Raw genomic sequence first — 14,114 nt, 5'->3', positions numbered from 1 at the left:
GACGGCAGTTAAAAAATTATTCTTCAGCCTCAGTACTTCAATAGCACCTATTCCATTAACAACCAACCTTCAACACACCTATTCCATCAGCAAACACATTCTCCTACTGCCAGGCCATTCATTCCCCTAGCAGGAGCTACTGGGGCAGCCAAGATTCTGATGCAAGGTCTCCTAAATCTAGAAACATTCGTCTCCAAAAAAAAAAAAAAAAAAAAGGGAAGAACTGAAAAGCTAAACAGGAATCTCACCAATATATATAAATGGAAATTCAATGCAATCTATATAAGCTCCTACAATAGGGACAGAAGAGAAGATGATTAAATAGTTTATAAGGATAAATAGTGCCGACAAATACAGATAATGAACAAGGTAAGCTGTGGATTTAACAAGTCAAAGCAGACTATCAAGCTATCACCTGTGACAAATGAGTTGTCTTAGTTCCAAGTGAATCTATATGTACAAGTTAACACCCCTCCAGTATTTCAGACTGTCATCTTGGCTTCTCAAAGCAATTATTACAACTCAGCAGCGTGAGAAATCCCTGAACCACCTGAAACAGCTATCTCCCCATTGTTCAGCGCCCGTCTGTTCAATACTTCAATATGATATTGTACATATGACCCGACAAAACCCTAAGACTTCTTCACCGAAGGACCTTTATACTGCCCACGCAAAACCACAAAGTTTTCAGGAGGCGGAGTCTCTTCTAACCAAACAATTTCGTCGAGATTTACACCCTCTAGTTGTTGACCAATATCATCTAGCACAAGTCGTGGATACAAGGCATCAGCATTAAGTGATGGGAAACGAGATTTGGTATTAAAGACATGCATGATAAAAAGATCAAATACCCGGCAAGCCTTTATCAGGAACTCTCCGGAAATAAGAGCAGTGTCGTCCATCCTCTGAAGAATATGGAGGGGTAAGGATGTCAAAGATGGCACAGGGCGTTATTGCCATAAAACAATGGATGTTGCCACCTTTTGTCGGATACAAAACGGTTGTACTACAAGGAGCTCTCATTTCACAGTCTCTAACCAATTTGGCAGGTCTAGCTGCAAATTTCAAACGACGTGAAGTTAAAGCCTCAAGGAAGCAATACGATATCCAATAGAGAGCAGAATGATAATGCGGAGATCTTTTTAATTCTAAGAGAGACATGAAGTCACATAAAAAAAAACAAGATATTTGTCGCCATAGCAATGGGCTCAAAGTGAACCTTTCATTCGTACATGCATTTTGGTTAAATATATGAAGACCAACTTTCTCTCGAATCATAACAATACATATTAAAATTGCTAGCAGAACACAACCAAATCAACAGGCCTTAGAATGGAGCATTGTTTTAATAAGCAAGAGAACAAGGGAAAGGTAAAGAAAGTAGACAACAAAAGATAAGAATTTTTTTTGAAGAAAATTTATCAAGAAATAAACTGCATTGACCCAGCAAGTTTTTCACCGTCTCTCAATACCCTGAGACACACTATGTTTCCTGAACGGCTGCACACTTCATTGTTGGGTAAAATTGCAAATGAGAATGATATTTTTTCTAAAAAAAAAATAAATAAATAATAAAACAGCACAGAGTAAATGTTTTGGATTCAATCTAATATGTTATGTAATTTGCTAATCAGATGTTGATTTCAATCAGTAATTGGATGATATAAATCAAAACAGCCCATCAAAATTAAGGAATAGGAAACAGAAAATGCAAAGTTCCAATCTTCTGCTCTTCATATTCTTTGACCTCCTGAAACTTCAGCGACAGCTTAGTAGCAATTTATCAGCTTAAAATAGTTCATAAATGATGGAAATTAATTCAAAAGTGGCAGGCTTGCATGGGTATATGGGTTTATTGTTGCTTCAATATTCCTGTTTCGGTATACATGAAATGGATTTCGAATATGAAGACGTTAATTTTCGAGGGAGGTGTGTGTGTGTGTGTGTGTGTGTGTGTGTTTTTTGGGGAGGGGGGATTTGAGAGGCTTTTGTAGTGTGACATACTGAATGTCTCTAGCCTGTACCTTTTTTTTTTTTTTTTTTTTTTTTTTTTGGGTAAAAAAGTGTAATTACTAAAAAAAAAGGCCAATTTTACAGGGAATTTACATAAGATTTGAATCATCAGCAGTAATGGTTTAGTATCAAGAAAATCATTCTCAGCAACTAACAGGTACAATTACACAATTTTTATTAAGTGGAGGGTTTAATATATGGAGCTTCTCTTAGCAATTCCATTCATATCAATATACTATTACGACGTAAAAGCTGCTGTTTTGGGTCAATTATATCAGGTAAAAGTTGACGTCAAGGGGTGATATTATATGATATGAGAAAGGGTGATTTCTTAAAATAATTTTACAGAACTTCCCATATATTAGTGGAGCATACAAGGGGAGAACACTTTCCGAGTCATGGGGGAGTTATGTATTGATGCTATCAAAATTCATACTCAATCTAACTCACAGGTATTACTATGTTGACACAAAAAATGAATCAGGAAACCTGCAATTACATCAAACAAGATGACGTACCTCGGCAAGATTCAGGGAGCTCAGGTATGTCAACCCAATCATATGACTTTACAAGTAAGGTGCCATATACAAGCTTGCTTAACACAGTCATTCCAGGATGGTTGTGCAGAGGTATGATTGATGAGGGTGGCATGCAGAAAATTCCTATCTGCGAAAGGAAAAGTTCTTGCTTTAGGCATCATTTACCACAATCTTGAAACATCGCAAGGCTAATGCAGTTTATTCACAGAAGCTGAGGCACTATACTTACAGAGAATTTTTCACATTCATGTATGTGCAGATACTTTATGGGAGGAGGATACTGCTGCTGGTTGCCACTGCGACCTTTTCTTCCATTGCTACCATTAGAAATAGGTTTCCATTTTTGCGCTGCTACTGCATCCTGCTCAAGACCCACATTCGCAGGCTTTAAGTCATCTGAAAGAGCATTCAATAAAAGTTAGCACCGCCAAATAATGACTGATCAACATGACATTCGAGCAGAAACTACTTGAAATTAACTCCTTCAAGTACACAAGTTCACTATTCAGGGGAGTATAAGTCCACAATTCAGACAGCATTTAAAATAGGTGTATGAAATAGGATGAAAGCTAATTCAATAATTAAAATGAATAATATTACCCCCCCCCCCCCCCCTCCCCCCATTAATCAAGACCCATTTTTTTCAACAAAGTTCCTTTTACAGTTTTACTGTTTTTACTTCCATATTCAACCAGCAGCAAAAAGAAGACAAGTAGCATCACAGATTGGCATACTAGCACTGCATAAATAGACCTGCATATTTTGCTAACAGTCATGTCTGTTTTATATGAATTTTATGGAATTCCTACAAGAGAGTGTTGGTCTTCTACATCAGTGATAACCCAAAAGAGAGAAGACTTTTTATTAAAAATACAATACTCTGAAATGAGCAGAATTTGGCCAGCATCCTTCAATACTAATATTGGCAATGGAAAAGAAATTGACTTACGAAAATTTGAACTAGTCGACAATTTAGTATATAGATTGGATTGATATATTGAGCCAAAAACACGTATGCAAGACAGTTATAAAGCTTCAAAGCATGAATATACCACATGACAATAACTGCAGGTTACTGGATCAAACTGGTCATAAACAGCCTTCAATAGTGTTAACATCTCCCCCCCACCCCCCTCTCTCTCTCTCTCTCTCTCCCCTTGCCACTAGATCAAAGGGGAAGTTAGAAAGCAAATAGAAATCAGGCCTCAAAATCAGGGAACATTATTCAGAGGAGACAGATATGGATCCTACCCCCACCACCACCTCTTTTTGACAGTCCATAATGACGCTGGGGTGCAAAAGCATGAGGAGCCAATAAAGCAGAGATCATGTGGCAGACACAAGATACATACTTAGGCAGCTTGAGACATGCAAAGTATATCCAACGAAGGCAAAAGGCTTACATATAAGGACCTTCAATAACCAAAACATCCTACTCAGAAACAACATTTCAAGTAAGTCAAATTTATCAATATATGTTCACTCAGTCAGCCAAGGCCCTTTAACGTATGTCTGGTGGGATTTTTTTTATGTTAACTTTTCTTTCTACAGATTGATTACACAAGTTCTCAAAAGCAAGTATGAGGAAGGATCCAAGGTCCCCAGCCTTAATATGTCTAGTGGGTTTTCATAATAGGACTTTTTAGCCAATGCCACTTAATGTCAGCAATATTGTTTTCTACCACACAAATATATATACACATCAATTTGCTTGGTATTTCTCATCAAAAGACAACATGTGGTATCAAAGGCCTAAGGAGTTCAAAAGCTTGGGGGGAAGGAAAAAAAACACTGCCATGAAATACAACAATTACCACCACTGAAATATTTAGGAGAAAATCACAAACACATATTCATATAAACAAAGCACTTATTAAGAGAACAATCTGGTAGAGAACATATAGTGTATGAATAACGATGCAAAAAAGGCCAATGCAAGACAAGTACACAGGATTTTAATGTTGCAAAGAACAATTAAAATCAGAAATAGATACTCCGTATAAACATACGACAGGCCAAGAAAGGACATCTAAACCATGTTGGAGCAATCTACTTCCTCCGTTTCTATTTACTTGCAACACAACCTTGTGGCATGAGGTTGAGAATTTATAATGAAAACGGATAAATTATTTAAAATAACTTTTACACATGATACCTAACCCTACTCTAATCCTCGCTTTAAAAAAAATTTATAAAATCGCTTGTTTACCTTAACTAATCATCTCCTTAAACTGTGTGCCTAAAAGGTGTGTTGCAAGTAAAAAGAAACGGAGAAAGTATATTATATTTCAAAGTGGGAGTTAATAAGAGGAGAGCCAACCTCAAGTACTCCCCTCTCAAAGTGTCGTCTCATTTGCCACGTCGTATCACATAATAAGTAACAAAATCAAATACACTTTTGGTAACATATCAATTAAGCGAGAAAAAAAAAAGGGAAATTATCTTCAATAAATATCAATCAAGCACTAAATATTTTCAGAAATTTTAATATTATTTTCCTTTGCAAATTGATCCATCCCATGCATTGGCACGGGTGCATTGTAGTTAAATATAATTCAAAGGGTTGAGCCAAAATGGAGATAGGACAAACACTAGAAAAATAGAGGGGAGAAGATATAACCAAAGAAATCAAGCTCCTTAACCTAGTCTATTCATTAACATATATGGAGTATATTTCCAGAAGTGTAGTAGATGAAAAGAAGAAACGGCATGATTAAGATTAAAAGTGCACTTCTCGCACACAGCTTAGGATGTCTAACCATGAGCAAAGTAGAATTTATTTAAAAAAAAAAGATTTAGGAGCAATGAACAAGATTTTATGAGGTACCCCCTCTTAATTCATTAAAGTCCTATTTATTCACTTTTAATCAATCGAACCCCGATATCATCTTTATTATCATTCATTACAAATCAACCAAACCTTACTATTTTACTTTCTATATTCACTCTTAATCAACCAAACCCTATTAATCAACTAAACCCCACTATCTTATTTCTTTTTTCACCTTCCAAAAATATTCTACAAACCGAAAATGGGACTTTTATTAGGAGATGAAGAGAAAACCATTGTTTTCCTAAGTTCTACAAAGTTACTATAGCAATGAAAACCAAGAACATAAGGGGAACCACCCTTATTACTTTCAGGATGAGCGAGATAGACTTATTAAATATAATAGTGTCCCACATGATAGGATAGAATATGAAGAAAATATGTAGTAGATTGTCCTGAAGGGAATAAACTAAAAGTAAATAGAAAAGAAAAACAGATGAAGACAAAAGTGAATTGAACTGTAGAAAACAAAAGGTAGTATATATATTGAACTTGATAGGGGCATAGCTCATGAATTTGGTAGATGAAGCAACAATTACCATGACCCATTTTTTTTTTTTTTTTTTTGGTGTTTTCAAAGCATTGCTTACTTAATGGGGCAAAAAAGAGACACTTTACACCTATCACTAATTACATTCGCTCTATAAGAAAGTTTGTTGCGACATTTTCTTCCAAAATCTTCTCTAACTTGTAACTCTTTGATTCACCTCAAAAAAAAGCTTGCACCGAATACTTCCTCTATTTATTATACTTCCAAAACACCTTCTTGCCACATTATTTGGAAAAGTGATTAGAAAAGGTAAATGGACGAATTAATCCAAAAACCGTACAAAGTAGAAGCTTAATACTTTCTTCTCATCAGCAGTAAAAAAAATTATTTAATTAATTTGTCCGTTTACCTAGTCAGATAACTTTCTTAGATTATGTGCCAAAATGGTGTGTTGCAAGTAAAAAGAAATGAAGTACCAAACACTGCAGCAGGGGCATGGATACCTAACAGTTCTTTACGGAAAAAATCTTGCAAGATTCTCATGAAATGGCAACATGTGAAATCTAGAGAGACACTCAATAGTAGCAACCATATCTGGGCAATGTAGCCAAGCCAATATTTGTTAACTGAAGAAACTAAAGGAGAATAAAATTGAATAAAGCACGGTCTACCTACAAACCTAGAAAACATATACTGACGTGTATATAAGGACAGAAGCTCCAAGGAAGATATGTTGATAATTCTTTATTCTCCATCCAATACAGAATTATTTGTTTCACATTATTTAGTAAGTATGCATGTTAACACTATAAAGGACAAAGCTATTAAAAAAGTTTTCATATTAATCTCATCTTTCGCATTTATTTAAGTTGTTCTAGAAATTAATTTCATAGGAGTCCATTCAGCTAATTTAGGCAAAATGACTACATACATTCGGTAAGTTACTTATATTTAGTAACACCATATGACAAACACTATGCAATCCTTTCATAGTCATCAATTCCTTTGAAAATTATGCACATATCAGTGCTCAAAGCCTCAAACCATGGACCTATAGGTGGTAACAAGCTCTAAGCAACCAAACTTCAGGTTTAAGTGGCTTGATTACTATATATATGTATTATAATTTAGAATGAATTCTCACATGAATAATTGTTCATTTGTCCAACCAAACTTCAAATTCAACTGACATTGTTATTTATTAGCCTTACAAGGTTTATATATTAGTTCATTTTTTTCTATATCTTGACTCCATTTCAGCTGCGATTCTGTTTTTCCATTTCAAAATCCTTGCAACTCAAATCATCTTTATTGAGGTGCAATTTGCAACAAATCCACATAGACAGATCCCAAGCTTCAAAATACTTTTTTGGGCCTTCAATGTATGCCAGACAAATAATTACAAATCAGCTATGCTTTTCTCATATGTCCAAAATGCTGATAATTGAGCAAGTATGAGAAGCTAATTTGGGGTTCACTGCCTCAAAGTATCAAAAAGGAAGTGTAACCAAAGGTTGAGAGCACCTTTCGTATCATTAGCCCAAATGATTCACTAGATAAAGATTGTCATCTACTTGACAAAGATTTAATCATTTAATACAAGCAATGTAAAGCACATGCTGTATTCTTTCTCAGAACTAATATTCAATTTAAAGTAGGCAGTATTACCGTAAAATCATATAACATACATAGGTTCTACAATCTACATACAAGATTAAGGAGGCAATAAGACACGCAGCTAAAGTGCAGAAGTATTTTTACAGGATTCCAATGCCCAGAATTGAAAGCTGTAGCACAGATTTTGCATGACCAACATGAATATCTCCAAGAATATCAAGACTTTTCAAATAGTGGGAAATGACAGGATGGCTGCACTTAAAGTAGAAAGGTGTGCAAAGTAACTTGCTTAAAAGTATATCAGATGCTAAACTCAAGCTACTAGGAAAAAGCATCATCTTTAGCAGCAGTCCAATAGAAAGGTGAAGGGAAACAAAGATGTAGCAGCTGGCACTCTGATTCAGTATTAGCTATATCAAGTTTCAACGACGCAACAAATTACAAATTCAGTTACAGTGACAGACTAAAAGTAATATATGCTCCTCAAAGCAATATCCAAGTAAAAATCAAAATGTTGCTGCCATGCCAAAATTGTTATCTACCTTGGAAAACTCCAACCATGTTCAGTACCCAATGAGCACATGGGGGTGGGGGCAAACTATATTAACTGATCACAAGGCATAAAAATTTCTTAAAATTGATTTAAAAGTGATTCGCGAACCTAAAATTGCACGAACTTTTTCAAGAGCCTCCTCAGAGATTGGACCGGCAGGTGTGAATGAATCCTTGCAAGCATTGTATATTTTCTTCATAACAGGCATGATGTGGTCGGGCTTAAGCCAAAAAACAGCCCACCACTCACAAGATTGAACACCAAACACCAAAAAGATGTGATTTTTATCGATCACTTCAAGAAAGAAAATGCATGAATATATGTCCTGCAGTAAATCATAGTCTAATTATTAGCAAGATACATCCCAACTCAAAAACAATCAATTAAGCAAAAAAAAAAAAAAAAAAAAAAAAAAAAAAAGGTGCGTGTACAATACTTAATCAATGGCTAGCAAGAAATCACCTCAATTTCTACCTAATTTCCATTATTGGACGGCTTATCACAAAAGGGGTTCATCTAAATTTTTTCCTAAAAAGTGAAAATAATAGAATCTCAACTGATTTTCAGAAACCCTAACAAAAAAATAAAAATATAATTAAAAAAACGCAATTTCCAAATATTAACAATCAAATTTCACATTCATAAGAAAAAAAACCCAGAACCCAATTATTCAAACACAATCATAAACTGTAAACAATTAAACTAAATGGATTGATTCATAAATTAGATCAGAAAAAACAACAAATAAAAAATACCTGTTGATAGGATGACCAAGAAAAGAAAGAGGGGTTTGTTAATAGTTAACTATAAACTCTATAATTTGTGTGAAAAGAAGAGAGAATATATGTCAGGGAAGAAGAACAGCCATAGCAAGAAGAAGAGTGATGAAATTTAGGAGAGAGAAAGAGAGAGGTGCCTGGTCTGCCCAGACCCGGAGCCAAAAATGGGATGCACCTCTTGTCTAATTTGGTTGGTTTCCTAAAGTTTGGATTTTGTTGTAAAAATTGATAAGTTTAATTGAAATGGTATGCTCCTTTTTGGGCTGGTGTCTAACCAACAGATGCCAGGAGACGAATCTGGTTGTTTTGTTTTCCAATTTCAAGTACATACTAGTTTGATGTGATGAGGATAAAGTGGAAAGGTGTAACCTTTTTTAGGGGTATATATTGAAGTAACATGTGGTATATTACCAGAGTTAATCACCTACCTTTATAATGTGGTTTAAGATTTACGGTAAGTTTGTAATGTGGTTTAAAATTTACGGTAGTATATAAATATAATGATATCATTATTACTCCGTACCATCTCATAGTTACTAACTTACTACGGAGTATATTCCATCAGAGGAAATGGTTTACATACTTGTTGACACCTAAAAATATTCAATCCCTATCCTTGAGTAAATGTTTAACGATTGACTTGTTGCTTGTTAATTAGTCAATATTCCAAAAATGGGCTAACGAATTGCTTAAAACTCTTTTAGAACATCAAAAAGCATTACAAACCTTCAATCACAATCCAACATGTCCCAACCCTACTTTAAAAAGGCCCAAAATGCCAAATTAGGTGTAGACCAAGCCCAAAAAACAAAGCTAATATATTTCATTAACATAATATTATATTGGTTATGAAATTTAAATGAATGGTTAATCCTTCAAATAAACAACTTCTCATTAAAACAACTAGTCTTTATTTACACACGATTCGTGCATGAACATATAATATATAAATATCAAAATTGATTTAAATATTATATAAAAATACTATAATATTAGGTAATTATTATTGTGTTGATGAAAATTTTGATTGATGGATGGAATAACTTTACTATAATGGATTTATAATTTGGTTTTATGGGTTGATTGATTTTTTAAATGCAGTGATTGTGGATTGATGAAATTACAAGGATTGATTGAAGATTATTTAGTAAAGGCAAAATTACAACCATTGACACCAACTTTGGGGGGGTGTTATAATTATTAACACCAACTTGTACCACTAGTTATATTGACACCAATTTTGAATAAAAAAAACATAAATAACATTAATGATACTTGAATGGGGTCCACTTGCCAAAAATTTATCATTTACTATATAAATATTGTTTTTAGTATTTTAAAACAAATTATTAAATCAGTAATTAAGTTTCATGTGTTAATTATATTTTAATAAAAAAGCCCCAAATTAAAATAACGAAACCCCAATTTTTTTCTCTCTCCTCTCTTATTCAGCCATTTTCTTTGCTTATAATCTCCTTAATCCAAAAAAAGAGTAAGTAGCATTCCATAAATTCTCAAAAGTTGCTCTACATCATATGCATACCCACTAATTGTCGAAAAAATAATTAAGTTTAATAAAGTTGCTACTTTACATAACGTTGACCTTAATCCCAAAAAAGAGCAAGTATATCTATTTCATGTCTAATCTTGAATCTTGAAACCCTTTCAAAAATTGTTGTTACTTTTATGGAGCTGATGATGATGCTTGAGACATATCAACGACTCCATGTTGCCCAACCTGGTATGTAATTACCACAAAAATAGAAGTGTAAGTAAGTAAATATTGAGATAAATAATGTAAGCAAAAGCAAACAAATTAGAGTTTTGTTTTTATTTTGACACACCATTTCCACTTATACATGTTCATGTAAAATAGTGTTGGTTTTCTTTCTTGGTCTCCATCTGCCCTTTCTAACTGTTTGAGTAGGTTGTGAGCTAGTGCTTGTTTTTTTTTGAACTTTTTTTTGGTTCTTGTTCTGCAACTGATGATGTTCCTTTCCCCGTCCCACATTTCCTCTCTTGAGCTTTGGGTGCTGAAGAAGTTTGTTGTATTTGCTTTCCTTTCTGAGGGCATGACCTTTTGTTATGAAATTTCTGCTTGCATAAACTACAAACCATCACAACCCCATGTTTGATCCTCTTCTTCTGACCACCTGCTTCCCTCTCAGTTGGATTTTTCCTTCTATTCTTTTTTGGCCTGACAGACCCTATCTTGATTGGTGGTGGTTGAAGTGGGTAATCCACCTTCTCCCAGTATGCCTCGCCTTGTATAGGTCTGATCCCTTCTAAGTATGTCGTCATGTAATATTTTTTTGTCAGCCATTTGTGCACATATATTTCAGATTCGATCCTCATCCAATTACAACAAGCAACTGCATGGTAACATAGGATCCCACAATGATCCCACCATTTACAGCTACAAGTTTGCTCCTGGAGATTGACAACCAACATATCAGTGTTGTCATAAACCTGAAATAACCTATCTATTGAAGCTACAACTGTGCACTTTCTTGCATACTCCTTGTTTTTTTCAAGTTTCTTCCTTATTCTAGGGCAAATATCATCGTCTTGTTTCATCATCCACCTTTTCTTATTAAATAATCTGCCCATGAGTTGCACCCTAATCTCTTCTAACATGTCAATAATTGGCTTTGATCTTGACTCAATTATGTATCCATTAAATGTCTCTGCAAGATTATTGACAACCAAATTACACTTGCTAGTTGTTCTCATAAAGGTTCTACAAAATCTTTTGGGACCTTCCTTCACAAAATCTAATGCGGCTTCAGTAGATAACACTTTTAATTCTTCCAAAGCTAATTCATATGATGCCATATTGTGAGCTTTCACTACCTTGTAAAAAGCATCCTTGTATGCATCCCCCTTGTGTGCTTTTTTCCACTTAGCATAAATATGTCTTGAGCATAGCCTGTGTTCAACATTGGGAAATAATGATGCAATGGCAGCTACAATGCTCTGCAAACACATAATATGATTTGATGTTCAATTGCAGTAAATCAATTAGATTCAACAAACAAGGAGAAAATGAATTACAGCAAGGTGAGATGTCATACTTGGTGTTGATCAGATACGATAGTTGCACCTTTAACCTGGAAACCTTCTAGGTCCTTCTTTATATTTGAAAGAAACCAATGCCAACTATCATTGTTCTCTCCCTCAACTACTGCCCAACACATTGGAAACATTTGATTGTTTCCATCTCTTCCTACTGTAACTAGTAATTGGCCTCCTAGAAATCTCTTTAAAAAACATCCGTCCACACATAAAACAGGCCTACGACCTTGCAGAAACCTTTTTCTCAAACCCGACAAACTGACATACAACCTTTGGAAAACTTTTGGTTGACCCTCAGATTCTGGTTCTATAGCCACAACTTCTACCATTGTCTCGGGATCATTTTTTGTTAGCTCTTTCACGTAAGAACCAATTTTCATGTAATGATGCTCTAGAGAACCATGTAGAAGCTTATGAGCCTCTTTTTTTAACTCTATAGCATGCCCAACTTTCCAATTTCACTCCAAATTTCTCCATGACAACTTTGGTTAATGCTTTCTTGGACCAATTAGGATCAATCTTGTATTGCATCATGAATTCTCTAGCAAGCCATTTGGGTCTACATTGGATATTTTCAAAATCTTGCCTATTGCATGAATGGTTAGGATTAACAGATTTCACCACAAAAGATGACTTATCTCCATTCCAACTAGCATAAATACTCCATGAACACCCTGCCTTGCACCTTGCACCCAATTTCCTCATCTTAAGATTTCTAGTCCACTTGATATTGTACCTAGCTATTACAGCATATCTGTTTACCATTTCTCTAAAGAGCTCAGGTGAGTTAAACTTCATTCCAACCCTCCATACAAGGCTTCTAAACTCGGTGTTGTCATCAACTTTGGGTAAATTTTGTTGTTTGGGTATGTCATCAGGGTCTGAATTACTCTCGTATGGTGTTTCACACTCACTACCTTCAGAGTTCTCATATTTAGAATTTGAGTTTTGATCACCATACTGATAATGTGCTATTGGATTAGCAATTGTATACTCCCTAAGTTTGCTCTTAGAATGTAACCATTCTTCATCTGATGAAGTCCAATCAGAATGTATATCTATTTCAGTCTCGCTGTAAGGATTCTCTATCATATGCTCATATATGTCCCTAGTGGACAAATAATCCCTGTCCAATTCAGCTTCATAGTGGGTGTCTTCCTCAACCATTCCCTTCCCTTTGTCTATCATCTGTCCACTGCCATGTTCACGCCCACCCAATGATACAAGTATAGGAGCTACAACCTGTTTCCTAACTGTATATTTTTTTCTTGTACCATTAGAGCCGAGCCGAGCCGAGGTGGGTCATATTGTGAGTTATTGACATCCATTTGGGATCTCATTTTTTCCCTATTTCAACCTACGAAGGCAAAACATAATTCAATACAAAATTGAAACAAAATCAAACCTAACAACACATAATACAAATTTTCATAACCCAACAACACATAATAATCCATTCAAACAAAACATAATTCTTAATTAAAAAAATAAAAAATAAATAAATAAAATAAAAAAGTAAATGGCTGCAAACTTAGGACAGATTCATAATTCCACTTAAAATAACCAAGCTTTCATCAATGGTTGATGAATTATATAATGTAGACTAAAAAGACAAAACTCATTTCATAAAGCTTACCACTTACGCTCCAAGCACAGCAAGCAGAGCCTAATTATCAGCCTCAAAAAAAATTGTTTGTCTTCCAAATTTGGTAAAAATAGCATACTAATTTACAATAATTTACCATTGACTTCAAATCTCTACCGAAAGATGATGATGAAGGAGGGGAAATGTAAGCAATGAAGAGGAAACGGAAGAAGAATCAATAGAGAAGATGAATGGCTGAATAAGAGAGGAGAGAGAAAAAAAAATTGGGGTTTTGTTATTTTAATTTGGGGTTTTTTTTATTAAACTATAATTAACACATGAAACTTAATTACTGTTTTAATAATCTATTTTAAATTACTAAAAACGATATTTATATAGTAAATGATAAATTTCTGGCAAGTGGACCCCACTCAAGTATCATTAATGTTATTTCTGTTTTTTTTATTCAAAGTTGGTGTCAATATAACTAGTGGTACAAGTTGGTGTCAATAATTGTAACACTCCCCAAAGTTAAGGTCAATGGTTGTAATTTTGCCTTTAGTAAATCATGACATAATCTTGTGAGATAAATTGATTGATTGATTGAATCAATTAAGGGCATAATTGATTGAT

General features: G+C 34.5%; 2 protein-coding genes across 4 annotated transcripts; both read right to left on the bottom strand.

Moving 5' to 3' along the window:
- Positions 1-272: 272 nt before the first annotated feature.
- LOC145579297 (plant cysteine oxidase 5-like) lies at positions 273-9,037 on the bottom strand. Its single transcript, XM_081636549.1, has 6 exons — positions 8,798-9,037; positions 8,151-8,367; positions 2,782-2,948; positions 2,532-2,679; positions 852-1,055; positions 273-760 (listed from the first exon to the last, which is right to left on the bottom strand). The coding sequence occupies exons 2-6, from the start codon at positions 8,248-8,250 to the stop codon at positions 633-635; spliced, it is 747 nt and encodes a 248-aa protein (XP_081492675.1). The 5' UTR covers positions 8,251-8,367; positions 8,798-9,037; the 3' UTR covers positions 273-632.
- A 1,485-nt stretch (positions 9,038-10,522) lies between these two features.
- Positions 10,523-13,733, bottom strand: LOC145579295 (uncharacterized). Of its 3 annotated transcripts, XR_014099109.1 has the most exons (5): positions 13,533-13,733; positions 11,896-13,253; positions 11,675-11,797; positions 10,666-11,251; positions 10,523-10,559 (listed from the first exon to the last, which is right to left on the bottom strand). XR_014099109.1 is itself a non-coding variant. In XM_081636548.1 (3 exons), exons 2-3 carry the CDS (start codon positions 12,274-12,276, stop codon positions 10,757-10,759), a joined length of 1,422 nt encoding a protein of 473 aa, XP_081492674.1. In that variant the 5' UTR covers positions 12,277-13,253; positions 13,533-13,733; the 3' UTR covers positions 10,523-10,756. The 3 variants fall into 3 exon arrangements, 1 of the variants encoding a protein (XP_081492674.1); XR_014099108.1 differs by having other exon boundaries at positions 10,666-11,797; XM_081636548.1 differs by having other exon boundaries at positions 10,523-11,797.
- Between the last annotated feature and the right edge of the window lie 381 nt (positions 13,734-14,114).

Source organism: Chenopodium album, chromosome 14 (genome assembly GCF_948465745.1).
Source record: "Chenopodium album chromosome 14, dcCheAlbu1.1, whole genome shotgun sequence".
In the NCBI taxonomy this organism is placed as follows: domain Eukaryota; kingdom Viridiplantae; phylum Streptophyta; class Magnoliopsida; order Caryophyllales; family Amaranthaceae; genus Chenopodium; species Chenopodium album.
Note: the sequence above shows the minus strand (reverse complement) of the source record. Positions and strands in the feature narration are given on the sequence as shown.